The sequence below is a fragment of the Prionailurus bengalensis genome, chromosome A2 (assembly GCF_016509475.1).
Source record: "Prionailurus bengalensis isolate Pbe53 chromosome A2, Fcat_Pben_1.1_paternal_pri, whole genome shotgun sequence".
Classification (NCBI taxonomy): domain Eukaryota; kingdom Metazoa; phylum Chordata; class Mammalia; order Carnivora; family Felidae; genus Prionailurus; species Prionailurus bengalensis.
Genome location: NC_057348.1, coordinates 19,485,665 through 19,499,919, shown reverse-complemented (window position 1 = coordinate 19,499,919; position 14,255 = coordinate 19,485,665). Strand labels below are relative to the sequence as shown.

Genomic DNA, 14,255 nt, shown 5'->3' with positions numbered 1-14,255 from the left:
CCAGGAAGGGCTCAGCATTATAAAGTGAGGGGGTTTGACTTCAAGAGGGACTTCCCTACCCTGTCCCCAAGACCCCCAGCCTAATAGTCTTCCTAGCATCCAGTGCTCTTGGCTGGAGGAAGAGGGGGAGCTAGGCCCAGTGGGAGTAAGGATGGCGCTGGTCAGCCCAGCCTGCCAGAGGAGGCATCCTGCCCCAGACAACAGAGGCCACAGCTCTGCAGGCCGTACCCCACCACCACAACTGTTACATGCTGGGAGGGAGGAAAACTGGTCTCCCGGGTCCTGATCCCCATTTCCCCATCATGAGCAGCTGGCAGGCTTTGTTAGAATCTCTCCCACTGAGGTCCACGTGCCACACCAGGCCTGGACCAATGGACAGGGGGTATGTGTCCTAAATACCAAGAGACCAGGGCCTTCTGAGTAAGCGCTGGAGGCCAGGAGGCAGGACCCCACTGCTCCACCCATAGGATGGAATGGGGCAGGGATGGAAAAGCACAGCCCCTACTCTACAAGAGTTGCCCTGCTCCTCACTGGGCATCGTGGAATGTACCTTCAGACCTTGGTCATGGGCTGGGTAACACAAACATGGCTGAGGGGCGCCTGGGTGGTTCGCTTGGTTAACAGTCGACTTCAGCTCAGGTCACAAACTCATAGTTCGTGAGTTCAAGCCCCAGCATCAGGCTCTGTGCTGACAGCTCAGAGCCTGGAGCCTCTTCGGTTTCTGTGTCTTCCTCTCTCTCTGCCCCTCCCCTGCTCACACTCTCTCTGTCTCTCAAAAATAAACATTTTCAGGGGCACCTGAGTGGCTCAGTCAGTTAAGCATCAACTTTGTCTCAGGTCATGATCTCACTGTTTGAGTTTGAGCCCTGCATCAGGCTCTGTGCTGACAGCTCAGAGCCTAGAACCTGCTTTGGATTCTGTGTCTCCCTCTCTCTCTGCCCCTCCCCCACTCATGCTCTGTCTCTCTGTGTCTCAAAAATAAATTAACATTAAAAAAAAAATTTTAATAAATAATAAACATTTTTTTAACTAAAAAGAAAAAACAAGACAAACATGGTTGTGAAGGCCAAACTCAGAGCCCCAGCCTGACCCAGACTATGTGACCTTGGAAAGGTTTCTCATTGTCTCCCTGCCCAGGTATCCTCATCTGAGGAAGACATGAGCAGTGACAGGTACACATGCTGTGTCACCAGCCTGGTGGCAGGCTTGGTATGCAGTGAGTGACCAGTTCACTGTAACAGTCGTCAGTATGATTAACAGGACTTCACTGCACTCAGCTCCACAGGAGGCCCCAGAGGGCCATCTTCAGGAGCTCCAAGAGTTCCTGGAGGGACAGAATCCATGGAGGTGCAAAATAAGAATCTCTGGGCAGCCAGGGTTCAAGCCCTGAGGGTGGCAGAGTACCAATGCCTCTTTCAGGAAGCCCTCCATGACATCCCGAATTCCCACAGCACTAAGCTTCCTAGAAGCACTTCAGCTACTCCTGCTCTGGTTCTACCCAGTTTTGTGCCTGTTCCCTCCTCTAAATTGTGAGACGACAGGGTTGGCTGGCCTGCCATATCTCCACACATCAGCATGGTCTGGTGCCAGGCGTGGTTGGTAACAGGGTGTGGGATAGAAGGACACAGAGCTGTGCTCACAGGCACAGGGGCCATGATGGAGGAGAGTGCAGGAACCAGCCCCAAAGGGTGGGCCAGGCTTGTGTGGAGAGAAGGCTTGGAGAGCCTTGCTGGGAAGGGGCTCAAGAAACCAGGACAGGGACAGTGGTAGGGGGCCTGGGTGGGCAGAGGTGTGCTAGGGGTACCTCCTGTTGGGCCCTGAGCAAGCTGGGGACAATGACACATCGGCAAGGCACTCTGTCACTTGTGGCAGTTCACCCTTGACTAGGGAGGGCCTCCTCTTGGCACTGGAGTGACACTGGTTTGTTGGAGGTAGAGTGGCAGTGGGGCTTGACTCCAGGGCCTGAGGCCTACTACATCCCAGGGGTCCCCCTGCCATCATGTGGGCAGGAGATGTGCCTGGGCTAAAGTACAGGGAGTCTCATAGAGATGTCACAGGGAGATACCACTCAGGTCACTGTGCAGGCTTCACCTGTCCTATGTGAACCCAGCTGTGGGTGGGGGAAGGGCCCCCTTAGCAAGCTGAAGAAGGTCTGGGGCCAAGGAATCTCTGAGGGTCTGGCAGGATGGGACAAGGGAGTCCGTGAGCCAGCCTGGACCCAGGGAGTACTAGGGATGGAGAAGGCTTGGGCTGGGCGTGAGTCTTCCTCAGCCTCTGACCTCCCTGTGCTCTGTTCCTCAGAGATTGGCCGACGCTGCAGAGAACTTCCAGAAAGCCCACCGCTGGCAGGACAACATCAAGGTAAGAACTGCAGTGCCCTCCCCAGCCCCTACAACCTGCCCACCTCCAGCAAGGGCAGATGTGAATTTGGGGGAGGGGGCGCTGCCCAGAAACACTGGAGGGGCACTGAGAGCTCTGTGGAGTAGAGCCTGGAACCTTTGTCCAGCATTCAGCAAACATTTGAGGCTCCCCTTGGTGCTGGGAGAGAGGGTGCAGCTATGAACCTCTCACTCCACCCCAGAGGAGCTATGGAGTCCCCCGCGGGCAGACATGCTGTTCTAAAGTGATGCTCCCCAAAGTTGGTGTTAACCTTGGTGGTTAAGGATGTGCCCAGACTCTGGAGAGACCCTAGGGCAAAGAAGTCCCTTGACTCCAGGACTTTTTAGACTTTAATACGCTGACTTGGAAGAGTCACTGCGGGAAGGGGACGGAGTTCCCTGTCTTCCAGGACGCCGTGAGCCTAGGATAGGGGACTAGGCTGTCACAGCCACAAAAGCCCCTTCTTCCACCAGGAGAGCTCAGAAGGAGCCCAGGTGCCGAGGGAGTGGAGGGGTGAGAAGCTGGTGATAGGTCTCTTCTTGAGGGTGGAAGGGCCCAGAATGTGGAGGAGGGAAGGGAAGCCTCACTGCCCCCCAGTTTCAAACCCAGGTAACCCTCACAAATTCAGGCAGCTGTGTGTGATTTGGACTGAGGCTGGATATACCGGCACCATTACTGTGAAGCCAGCATCTCAGAGGGTCACAGTAAGCCAGAAGGTAGACTGAGGCAGGGTTCCTCCCAAACTCAGGGAACCTCCCATGCCAGGGATGATGGAACGCTCAGGGACCAAGCCAGTTGGGAGTGCTCATGTGTCCTCCACAGCTGCTCAGGCCTCTGAGCCATGCCTCCTGGTGGTCTCTGCCAAACACCGGAAGAGGCACCAAGAGCTGCCTGCTGGGACCCAGGGACCAATAAGGGGCGGGTAGGCCCTTGCCACTGCAGCTCTGGGCCTGGCACTTCTGGGGGACAGGTGGATTATTATCCCTACTTAAACTGATGAGACCACCGAGAGGCACAGGGTGGTTAGACCGGCCTGACATACCTGTTGATGGCAGAGATTCACAGCTGGGCTGCCAGATACCAGGGGGTTCATGCCTATGATCCAGGCCCCCTCAACCTGTCTGTCCTCCTCCCTGGTCCCCATCTCTCCAGGCCACCCTGAGCCCTGCCCTGCCTTGCCCACACCATGGCATTCTTCCTTTGCTGCCTGGTGGGTATTGGCTGCTACCCTTAGGGAGCTCATGTGGGGTTGGAAGTAACAGATGATTTTTTACAGTGAACACATAAATGAGCTGATGACTCCTTGGACTGATCCCACCACCCCAGGAGCTCAGGACTGGCCCTTCTCTCCCTCCCTTTCCAACACCACCACCCCACGGGACCCACGGGTCCCTGTGCCACCTCACCCCCTTGATCAGAAATATACATGGTAGGGGCGCCTGGGTGGCTCAGTTGGTTAAGCGGCCGACTTTGGCTCAGGTCATGATCTCACGGTCCGTGAGCTCGAGCCCCACGTCGGGCTCTGTGCTGACAGCTCAGAGCCTGGAGCCTGTTTCAGATTCTGTGTCTCCCTCTCTCTGACCCTCCCCCGTTCATGCTCTGTCTCTCTCTGTCTCAAAAATAAATAAACATTAAAAAAAAATTTTTTTTTTTAAAAAGAAATATACATGGTGGTAGCCACTGGCACCTACCACTCAGACCATGCCCCCGCCTGCAAACAGCCCCCACTCTGGTAACTCCTCTGCAGGACCCAGCCCTCAGCCTGTGCTCAGGGTCCCAGGATCTGACTGTTCCTGTCCCCTTGTCATCCTCATTCATCACCCAACTCCTCCTATGCCCCAGCCACACTGAACACCTCACTCCAGACCCATTCCCAATCTCTGCCCAATGCCTTCTGTTCCTCCTGGAGGCCCGGCTTGTCTGTTCCTTCTTAGTGAGGCCTCTCCCATGCCCCGGCCATCAGCTCCTCCACTTTCTGGGTATCCAGGACCCTCGGCTCTTGCTCCGGCTCTTTGCTTCTGACATACCTGCATCCTCCCTCCCCACCCAGGACTATATGCAGAGCAGACAGGACTGGGAGTGAAGGAAGAGGGAATGATGGAATGAAAAGACCCACCTTCAGCCTGGTTTTCTCTCCCTCCCAGTCCAGGCCCCAAACAAGGAGACAAAGAGGCTGCCTCGGCCCCAAACCTATTTTTTTCCTGATTCTGCAAAAGACCCCAAATTTCCAAGGATCATCCTGCCAGACTCCTGACCTCTGATTTGCAGCTACTCCCAGAGGCAGGAACAGCTTATCCCTAGCCAGAGTGGGCACCACAGGGGCCTGCCAAGAAGGAAGGCCAAGGTCTCAGGGGCATCCAGAGGGTGCTGGGACCAGTACTGCTTAAGACACTGAGTAACTGTGGGGCCCAGCAAGGGTTTGCCCCTCTCTGGGCTCCAGTGTCCCCGTCTGGCAAAGGACTAGCTGGTCTTTGGTGCTGCCTGCTGGCCCAGGCATGGTGTGTGAAAGGGGAGGTCCACACATCAAGCCATAGAGATGCCAAGTTGGTGACAGTGTGGGTGCATCTCTGGCCCTGGGTGCTCTTGTCCTAGTATGAGGCAGAAGTGAGCTCTGGCCAGCCCCCTCCCCTCAGCTTGACCTGGAATGCCCCCAGCTGTGGGTGACCACAAGGCCAGCTGGTGTTTACCACCACCTCCCCCTCAGTCTGTCAGTCTGCCTGTCTGTCTATATCTTGAGCAGGGTGAAGCTGTAATCACCCCCTTCTTCCCAGCTGCTGGGTCAGGGCCCTGTTCTTCACCAGAAGCATTGCACTTGCCCCAGCTGCCAGGACGAAAGGCGTAAGTGCTAATGGTGGGCCCATTAGCTGGCACACCAGCCATGCCTGCCTGGGCTGCCAGTGAGAGCTGGCAGCAGCTGCAGGTGGGGACTGTCCATGCCAGGGGGGCACAGGGACTTGAGGCTGGGAAAGGGATGGTGTTTTTGTCCCTTGCAGGCACACCACCCACCCTTGAAACCATGTCCTTCCCAGTGACCTTCAGAAGGTACAGACAAAGAGCCATATTCCTCCCAGCACTCTAGGAGAGCCACAACCCCAGTGTCAAACCCAGGCCCTTTACATATGCCCGGCCGTCTCCCTGTAACACCCTCTCCTCCTCCTTCAAAATAGCAATGCCTCTCCCTCTCCAGTTAACTCCCTCGGGCTCCTCTTTCTGGTCTCTAAGCCTAGGATTGGCACCCGCTGCCCCAGGCCAGTATCCCAGTGGGCTCATCTGTCTGCCCTGCTCAAGGCTCCTCTAGGCCAGAAGCAGCTGGACCTGATTCAGTGTTGCCCACCAGCTGTCCATGTACCTAGTCGAGTGCCCTGTGGACAAGTTGGCCAAGAGCAGCTGGGCCTCAGTCTTCTTACCTCTGAGATGGGGAGAATGGCACCCGGCAGTTCTGGGCACAGAGAAGATGCTTGGCACATGGAATCCACTTCACGATCAGTAGGACGTGGCCCTCCCTGTATCAACAGCACACAGTAGGTCTATATGCAGACCTCTGAGAAATGGACAGTGGTATAGCCACATCTGTATACACATACCATCTACACCAGCCCAGGGACTTGGGGGATCCTGGGGTCTGCAAGGTCAGAGCTGAGGTAAGAGAATGAGGGAGCCGTGTCTGGATGTGAAGGGCCCCAGTTCCCCTCTTAGTCTCAGGCCATGACCCCACATACTGGCTGCGGCAGAGGCAGGGAACCTGTAGCCACAGCCCTTGGACCCCAGGAAAACCATGGTCCTTGTTAGCAGGCAGCACCTCCCATGACCCTGCAGACAGACAGCAGGTGCTCTGGTGCCTATAACACTTAGGGTAGATGAAGATGGCCTGCCTGCTGGACACCGTGCCTGGCACCACCACCACACTGTGCCAGCATTATCTGCCATCTAAACCGCCACCAGGGAGGAGCTGGGCCAGGGCATGGGTGGAAGAGGCAGGAGATGCCATTGGCCCCAAGGCCTCAATGCCAACATCGGGACCTGTGGGAGGACAGAGTCCTGCCCTGGGAGTCTAATGGAGAAGCAGTCCTACCCTGGGGAGTCTGGGAGTGGCGGACACAGCTCTACCCTGGGGGGTCTGATGGGAGAGGTAGCTCTGTCTGGGAACCTAAAAGGAAGACTGTGAAGGCTGGGCCAGGCCAGAGGAGCCGGCTGGACAGGACAGGTGGCCTCCCCAGCCTGAAGTCTGCCCCAGCCATCAGGCCTGCTGCCTGCCTCTCTGCCAAGCCGGCGACAGACGGCTCTCTCAGAAAACAGTCCTTTTGGCTGAGCTGAGCTGGCAATGAGCCAGGGCAGGAAGGCCAAGCATCCTCACTGTATCCCATGGTACCAAACGACACCAACTGCTATTCCCCATGCTCGCTTCCTCACCCTGTTTCCCACCTGCCAGCACCCCTCGTGTTCTCTTTTGGGCTCAGCTCCAGCTAAGGAAAGTGTATGTGTCATCTATACAAGGGCCAGGTGGGCCCCTAGCCCCACCCTTCATGTGTCATCTGTGTACAGAAATCCACACGGGGGAGAAATGTGAGTTCAGAAGGGGTGATTCCCTCCACCCCCTGCCCAGTTTGAGCAAAATGGCCCCTAAAATACCAGGTAATAGAAAGGGGTGTTGGTTATAAACCTCAGACATTAGGGATGCCCATTTCTCCACAAACAGAGGGTTTCTTCCACATTCAGGCCCCTCCCAGGGCTGTGGAGTTGCAAACCTAAGGGCCGCCCATGCATAGGGTTGGCCCTAATGCCTGGGGAGGCCCTGCTCCCTGTCCTAGTTCCCTCAGAGGGGGCATCATCATCATCCTGACTTTATATAGTGGGAAATCAAGACCCTGAAGCAAAGCCTCACTGAGGCTGCAGGATTTAACAGGCACCCGTGCCTCACTGATGAGATGGCGGTGACTCCCGGGGTAGTTATGGAGCTGCTGGGGATTTTGAGGCTTCAGGCTTAGTCTTTTTTTTTTTTTTAATTTTTTTGTGTTTATTTATTTCTGAGACAGAGAGAGACAGAGCATGAGCAGGGGAGGGGCAGAGAGGGAGACACAGAATCAGAAGCAGGCTCCAGGCTCCGAGCTGTCAGCACAGAGCCTGACGCAGGGCTTGAACTCACGAACCGTGAGATCATGACCTGAGCCGAAGTCGGTCGCACAACAGACTGAGCCACCCAGGCGCCCCAGGCTTAGTCTTCACTCACTGTTCTGGATCCCAGAGCTCACATGTTCAGGTCAGGATTTGAGGCCAGGACCCTTTGCCAAGGCCCCTGCGTGTAATCACTAGATACCACCTCCTCGTGGTCTTACCAAGGCAGGGCAGTAATGGTGGACACCAGGGCACTGTGCAGGCCAAAGCAGACACAAAGGCCTTTCCAGGGACCCTCCCACCCCAACCCTGATGGTCACACCCCCAGCTCCACATCACATCAAGCATAGAGACCACAGCTGTGTCTACAATGTATTTTCACACATGTGACCTTGCCCGCCACCACCCCATGCTAATGCTACTCTCTCCCAAGGAAGGGGCATGGCCTGGCCTCTCAAGGTGGGAGACGTAGGGAGGGGTCCTGCCTCCTGGGGGACAAGGGCCACATACAGATTCCTGAGCCTTGCGTATGGTCCACAGGGGACCGGAACCCTCCTCAATGACACGTTCCCCCTGTGTCACTGATGCCACCAACATCTGATTCTCTGCTGAGACCATGAAACAGCAGGACAAAAAGACAAAGGGAGCCATTGGAGCAACTGGAAGGGTGGCCCAGGGGTGGCCCGGGTGCAGACAGGAGCCAGCCCAGCCTGTGAGAGAAGCACAGGTCTCCTGGGGGCCCCAGAGTTGCCGGCCCCTGCCCATGCCCTCTCCCGTCCTTGCTGGAGGTTTGCTTAAAAAGTTGGTGAGTGAAGCCCCATGTTCTAATCTGCAGTCCTCCCACCACACCCGCCTGTTTTCATTACGGAGGGAAAGAGCATCAGAGCCGTGTTTATAACCCCCTTTTAGATAACAAATCACATTTTCTTTTTGCCAGCGAGTGTGTTGAATTGATATTTTTTCCCCTCGGTTTAATGGGTTTGTGTGTTCAGGAATGATCTTCATCAACCGAAACTCCTTATTGTGTTTGATGTAATGTCAGCTTTCATTATGTGCTTCGGTCGGAGCCAGGCACAAGGAAAGGCCGAGCACCCTGGAGCCTGGGCCCCGGCCCTCACCCCCACCCCGGGCCCACCTGGGCTCCAGTCTTCCTGGACTGGTGGGTGGGTGGGTGTGGGAAGGGTTGGAGATGCAACAGGAAGGCAGGTTGGAGCCTGGGTGCGAAGCCTTTCTTACCCCTGCCGTGTCCTCATCTGTATGTTGGGGGGTCACAAGCCCCACATTACCGTATGTGCAAAATGCTGGACACAGATGTCTCTGGTGACGGAAGCAATCAAGTCTCCTCTGGTCTTACATTCATCGGCTGTTGTGGTCTTGCCCAAGCGTGGTGCCAGGCATGTAGTCAGTGTTGCAGAATGTTTGGATTATGCTTACGGGTATAGCCAGTGGCCTGTAGCCCCCAAACCTCTGGTGGGAGACAACTCACCACTGTCCCCACAACAGGCCCCCATACTGACCACCTCGCACCATGGCCTCAGACCCAGCACCTGGGCAGTCACCAAGGCCAAGCCCCACCCTGAAGCATGGGGAGCCTGAGCTAGGAGGGAGCAGTGCAGCCCTGAGGTCACACGGCAAAGAAGCAGCCAAGGTGACTTCTGCCCACCAAAGAGTAATCGCTGGCTCTGTGCTTGCTGTATTACAGCCAGACCATTGGGAGCACCACTGGGACCAAACTTCTTGATCAACACCCCCATTTTCAGACCACAAAAAAGCAGACTTCCAGGGCCATGCACCAGGTTTTTGCTGTACAAAACAGCACTGAGGAGCACTGGAAGAGGGTGACTCGGACAGTGGCCTTATCCTGTGTCCTGACCCTAGAGCCCACAAGGGCAGGAGTGGAATGGCCCTTCCTAAGCCGGTGGCACTCGATGGCACCAGATTCACCTTCTGGCGGTCTCTGTCAGCCACGCTCAGTTCTGATTAAAGATCATTAAACATGAAATTAGCCCGTTTGTGTTACGGGTCCCCGGGGTGGCCGGTGATTATGACGCGCAGATGGCCAAGAACCCAGGCGTCGGGCAGGCGGGTGAGGCCGGGATGTGTGGGGCTAACACTGCAGGCGCAGGCGGCCGGGAGGCAGGCGCGGGGGCTGGGCTTTGTTTTCTCCCGCTCCTGTTGTGTAAACCCCCTTGCATTTCACAACAAATCACAGATAATTAATAAGTACATGCCCGTAATGAGCAGGCTTTTTAATAGAAGAAATTGGAAGATGCGGTGTCGAGTCATTATTTCACTCTGGCCCAGACTCGGCTCTATTTTCCCATCTTCCTCACTACACCCCCACACACACACACCCTCCAACCCCGGTAGTGCTTCAGTCAGAGTCTCTGCAGACAGGCTGGCTCTGACCCCACCCTTCAGCTGGGCTGCAGTACTAAGACCCTGGTCCTGGAGTCCAGGAGCCCTGGGGAATCCCCACCCACCCTGGAGCACCACATCCCCCTGGAGCCTGTGAGGGCCCCTGAAGGGCTTTGTCTGGGGTGGGGGTGGGCATGCCAGGCCTGACTCCCGACAGCCCTCCCCCTGGCTCCTCTGGATGAGAGATGAGTGAGGGGACCGTTGCTGGCCTCAGGGCAGGCATCCTGGCTGCACCTCAGGTGACCTTGTAAGAAGCTGTGGGGGTCAAAGTGTCTGTCTCCCACCAGGAGGAAGACATCCTGTACTATGACGCCAAGGCCGATGCTGAGCTGGTGAGTGCCCCACCTACACTGGGGGAGGGAGAGCTGCCAGAGCCCCACACCCTCCCTGGGCTAGTGGCCTCAGCTGTGAAATGTTAGGTCTCAGCTTCTTCCACGTTCTGAGGTCACCCTGCAAAGTACTGGTGGCACAGGCCCCATGCCCAGCCCCAGACAGATAGTGAGACACTTGGACCTCATCTGGTGGGTCAGTCCAGGTGCCAGCATGGAGGGGACTGACTGCTATGGGAGCAGGGAAGAGGGAGCAGTTGGGAGGGCTTCCTGGAGATGTGCAGGCAGGGCCCGGCTGTGGCTGTGGCTGTGGCTGTGGCTGTAGGCCATCGGGTGTGTTTCAGGTGGTGCAGGTACCTTCCCTGTGGTGAGGGGAGCAGCAGCTTCAGTTGTGCTGAGCACCCCACGGTGGTCCCCGCTGTGCTCACCTGGAGCTCAGTCAGTCTTGCCCTAGCTGAAGAGGCAGCCCAGCCCTGTGCCTGTTCTCCAGACGAAGGACAGGACTCATGCTCTGCTGGGGTCACTGCTTCAGAAGCGGCGGCACTCGGGGTGACCGGAGGACCCAGACCTACACTGCTTTTCTGCCTCTGTGTCACTGATTAGCCCATGTCTGCTTGGGCTGCCCTGTCACCAGAGGCCTCACATGAAAGACATAGGACCATTTTGGTAGCAAGGGACCTACTGAGGAGGCAAGAGTGCCCAAGAGTGCAGGGCACTCAGAGTAGACAGTGTTTGGTGAACCTGTCAAGGCCCAAGTCCATCTGCCTGCCTTTGAGGCAAAAGCAGTTGAACCTGACTATCTCCTCTGTGAACAGAGGTGCCATAACAGCTCACTCTCTGGAATCCCACCTGCACTGGCTGGGGCAGGAGCCCCCAAATCCGGTGTTCCTCTGCCAGGCTTATTGGCCAGGGGCATTTCCTGGGGTGAGCAGGAGGTAGACAATGACACCAGGAGGTGGGCAGGCAGGAAGCGATCCCTGCAGAGGGTCCGTGGTGCCAGGCTGGCCTGGGTAAGCCTTCAGGAGGGCAGGCGGGCAGGGGGCCCAAGAAGGAGGAGTGGGTGGGCTAAAGCAGGTGTGCTTCCCCCTTGGCTGAGCCTCCGTGGCTCCCAGAGAAGTTGCTAAAATTAAAGCTGGAATCTGAAATTCAAATGAAGAGCGAACCTTTAATTAGACCCTGAATCTAATTCCTTACCCCCCTCAGCAGCGGGCTGTAATTTTAGCAATCAGTGCATTAAATATAAACCAGGAGACGGCAGTTGCCCACCATACAAAACCCCTGGCATGGGGGTAGCACTGAGGGGGCTTCTTGGCCTTTCTGGTACCAAGGCCCCTACCAGGATCCCCTGAACTCCCTGTGTCCAGGACTCCCAACCCCTGGCCCTAAATCACCGATTCCCTGCCCCTGGAGAGAGAGTCATCCTCGGTGGGGCTGGGCTAAGGTCAGGCCAAAAGCTGGGCCTCGCCTGGCCCTCCTATAAATATGCACATATTTGCCAACTCCCCTGCGTTGTGTTGTTTTGTTTTTTTAATCTTTGCCAGAGGTACAGTTAGAGATCTTTCTAGACCATTTACTTTTAAATTACCAACCAGAAGGTGGGGGTGGGGGAAAGAGAAGGAAGGAAAAAGTTCGCCAGCTGATAGCTTATCAGAACGGAATCCAAATGTCACATTAGTTGGGAAAGTTGGGAGATTAAATTTTCCAGCGCCCTTCATCTGCCGCTGACATTTCGGGGGCTTTCTTCTCCCGCACCTCCCCCTCCTCCAAGCAGAACGTGAGTGGCTCACGCCTCAGAGGCGGCAGGCTCCGCAGCTGCCTGCCCTGGCTTTACCCAGCATCCAGGAGCTTCTGAGGGTCCTCCAAGGGTGTGCCGAGGTGGGCAGAGGATGGCACACGTGGTGAGGGATGAGGGGAGGGCAGCAGATGGCTTGGATTTTGCCGTACAAAATCCACCCTTGAAGAGATGCTGCAGACCCTTCCGAGCCATGCCAACCCCCACACGGCGCCCCCCATCTAGGCAGTAATTCGTTCCCCAGGCTGGAGGATGGACCCAGAGCCCTCCTGGGCTGGGGACGTGTAGGGAGACACGATCACCCTTTCCCCAGACAAGATACAGCGGGAGGAGGGAACACCGCGCTTGTGCCTAGGACCCAGTGAGTGGTTGGCAGAACCACGAGGGGGTGGAAGTGAGCTGAGCCAGAGGTTGAAGGGCACTGAGGGGGCATGTGGATAGTCCAGCTGCTTACACCCCTTCCTCCCAGGGCACAAGGCGCCCCCCCAGCTCTGCCCCTGCCCTGCCTTGATCTCCGTCCCTCCTTGCCTCCCCCTCTGGCTCTTTCTTGCCTTCCTCTTCACTCTCTGCCACCATCTTCCCTTCCCTTCCCCCTTGCACACCTGCACCCGTGCCTGCCCCCACCCCCACTCGGCTGCAGCATCAACACTGTAGCTGCAGACCCATTCCTGCCAGCCTGTGGTGGTGGGCGGGGGTGCACGGCGCATGCCCAGCCTGCTCGGCCGAGAGATGCCGTAATTGGCACCTGTCAGGCGGCTGCAGCTCATTTTAGAAAGTCAACGGGGACCTTTGCAATCCTGCTGCTAGCGGGCGCTGAGGACCCTCCCTCCGGAAGTTACTGGGTCTCAATGCTAGCCTCCACCCCAGCCCAGCTCTCCCCCCAAACTCAGCCCCTACAGCCATCAGCTGTAGGGATGGTGCCCCTCCCCCAGATGGGGCAAGGGCCCTCTCCCTGGTGCCAAAGGAACTCCATGCAGGGGATGGGCGGAGCCCAGGGAGCGTGGGAGTGTGGGTTCCAAGGCTCCTGGGACAGGCTGCCTAGGCCTCCCTGTGATTGCATAAGCCTGTCCTTATAAGTAGAGGGCTGCAGCCCGCTCTTTCTCAGTGGCTCTAAGGTTTGTCTCCTTCACTGATAATTGGTTTTCAAGAATGTGGGAAAGGGTCAATTTGGCATTTGGAATTTGGGTTTAGCAAATGTAGGGATGGTGGGTAGGGTGGGCAGGGGCAGGTGGGAGTCACAGGCCTCCTGGGTAGAGGGGTCCGTACCCCGTATCCATCTATTCCTGTGTCTCTCCATCTCTCTCCGTTTCTAACTGCAATAGTCTCTGATTCTGAGATGCTCCTAATCACCTAGGCTCTGGCCCTCTCCTGCCTGCAGAGCTGTCCAACCCCACTCCCCATTTCCCAGCCCTGACACTACTGTGGTGGGGGGTATCCCTTTCTGCAGGACGACCCTGAGAGTGAGGATGTGGAGAGGGGGTCCAAGGCCAGCACCCTAAGGCTGGACTTCGTTGAGGACTCAAACTTCAAGAACAAGGTCAACTACTCGTACACGGCCGTGCAGATCCCCACGGACATCTACAAAGGCTGTGAGTGTGCAGAGCAATCAGAAATAACCCTCCCCCACCACCATGGGGGCAAGGCCCACTGCCTGGGCACTGCCAGGTCCCAGGTGCTCAACCAGTGCCATCTGCCTTCAGCCCCTTATACCCAAGGTCACACATGCTCACCCACACACAGTCATCAAATCATTCTCAGGCACGGCCTGACACTAACCCTCAGCAAACTACAAAGCACTCAGACTCCCCACCCCGTGCATGTGCAGTCTCCTGCCCATGTGTAGACATGTGCCCACATGAATGCTTGCACACAACTTGTTCCCCTACATGCTGGACCAAGTCCCCACAGGCCCCCAAAGCAGCTCCTCCCCACCATCCCCCATTCCCTGGCCCCATGCAAGCATGGGTTGAGGAGCTACCACATCAAGTGGCCTCAAGGGCTGGAGGAACAGGGACGTCCTCACTCACAGACAACAACCTGGAATGTCTCCTTCCTTGTCCAGGGACAGGGCAGCTTTCATAATGAGGAAACGAAGTCACTGCAGCTGGAAGGATTTGAGTCAGACATGAGGAGGAACTTCCTGAAGATCTTGGGAGGTGTAGGGGAAGGAGACCAAGAGTCAAGCACTAGAGAGAGAGCTCTAGCAGCAGGCCTTAGGGCCCTGG

General features: G+C 56.6%; 1 protein-coding gene across 10 annotated transcripts in view; it reads left to right on the top strand.

The window, feature by feature from the left end:
• The window catches only part of CACNA2D2 (calcium voltage-gated channel auxiliary subunit alpha2delta 2), a 143,811-nt gene that overhangs the window by 109,112 nt on the left and 20,444 nt on the right, over nt 1–14,255 (top strand). For all 10 annotated transcript variants that reach the window (XM_043587402.1, XM_043587397.1, XM_043587401.1 and 7 more), the window contains exons 4-6: nt 2,302–2,361; nt 10,197–10,241; nt 13,478–13,619. In XM_043587402.1, coding sequence (XP_043443337.1) covers nt 2,302–2,361; nt 10,197–10,241; nt 13,478–13,619 — 247 coding nt within the window. The remainder of the gene's footprint in view (nt 1–2,301; nt 2,362–10,196; nt 10,242–13,477; nt 13,620–14,255) is intronic.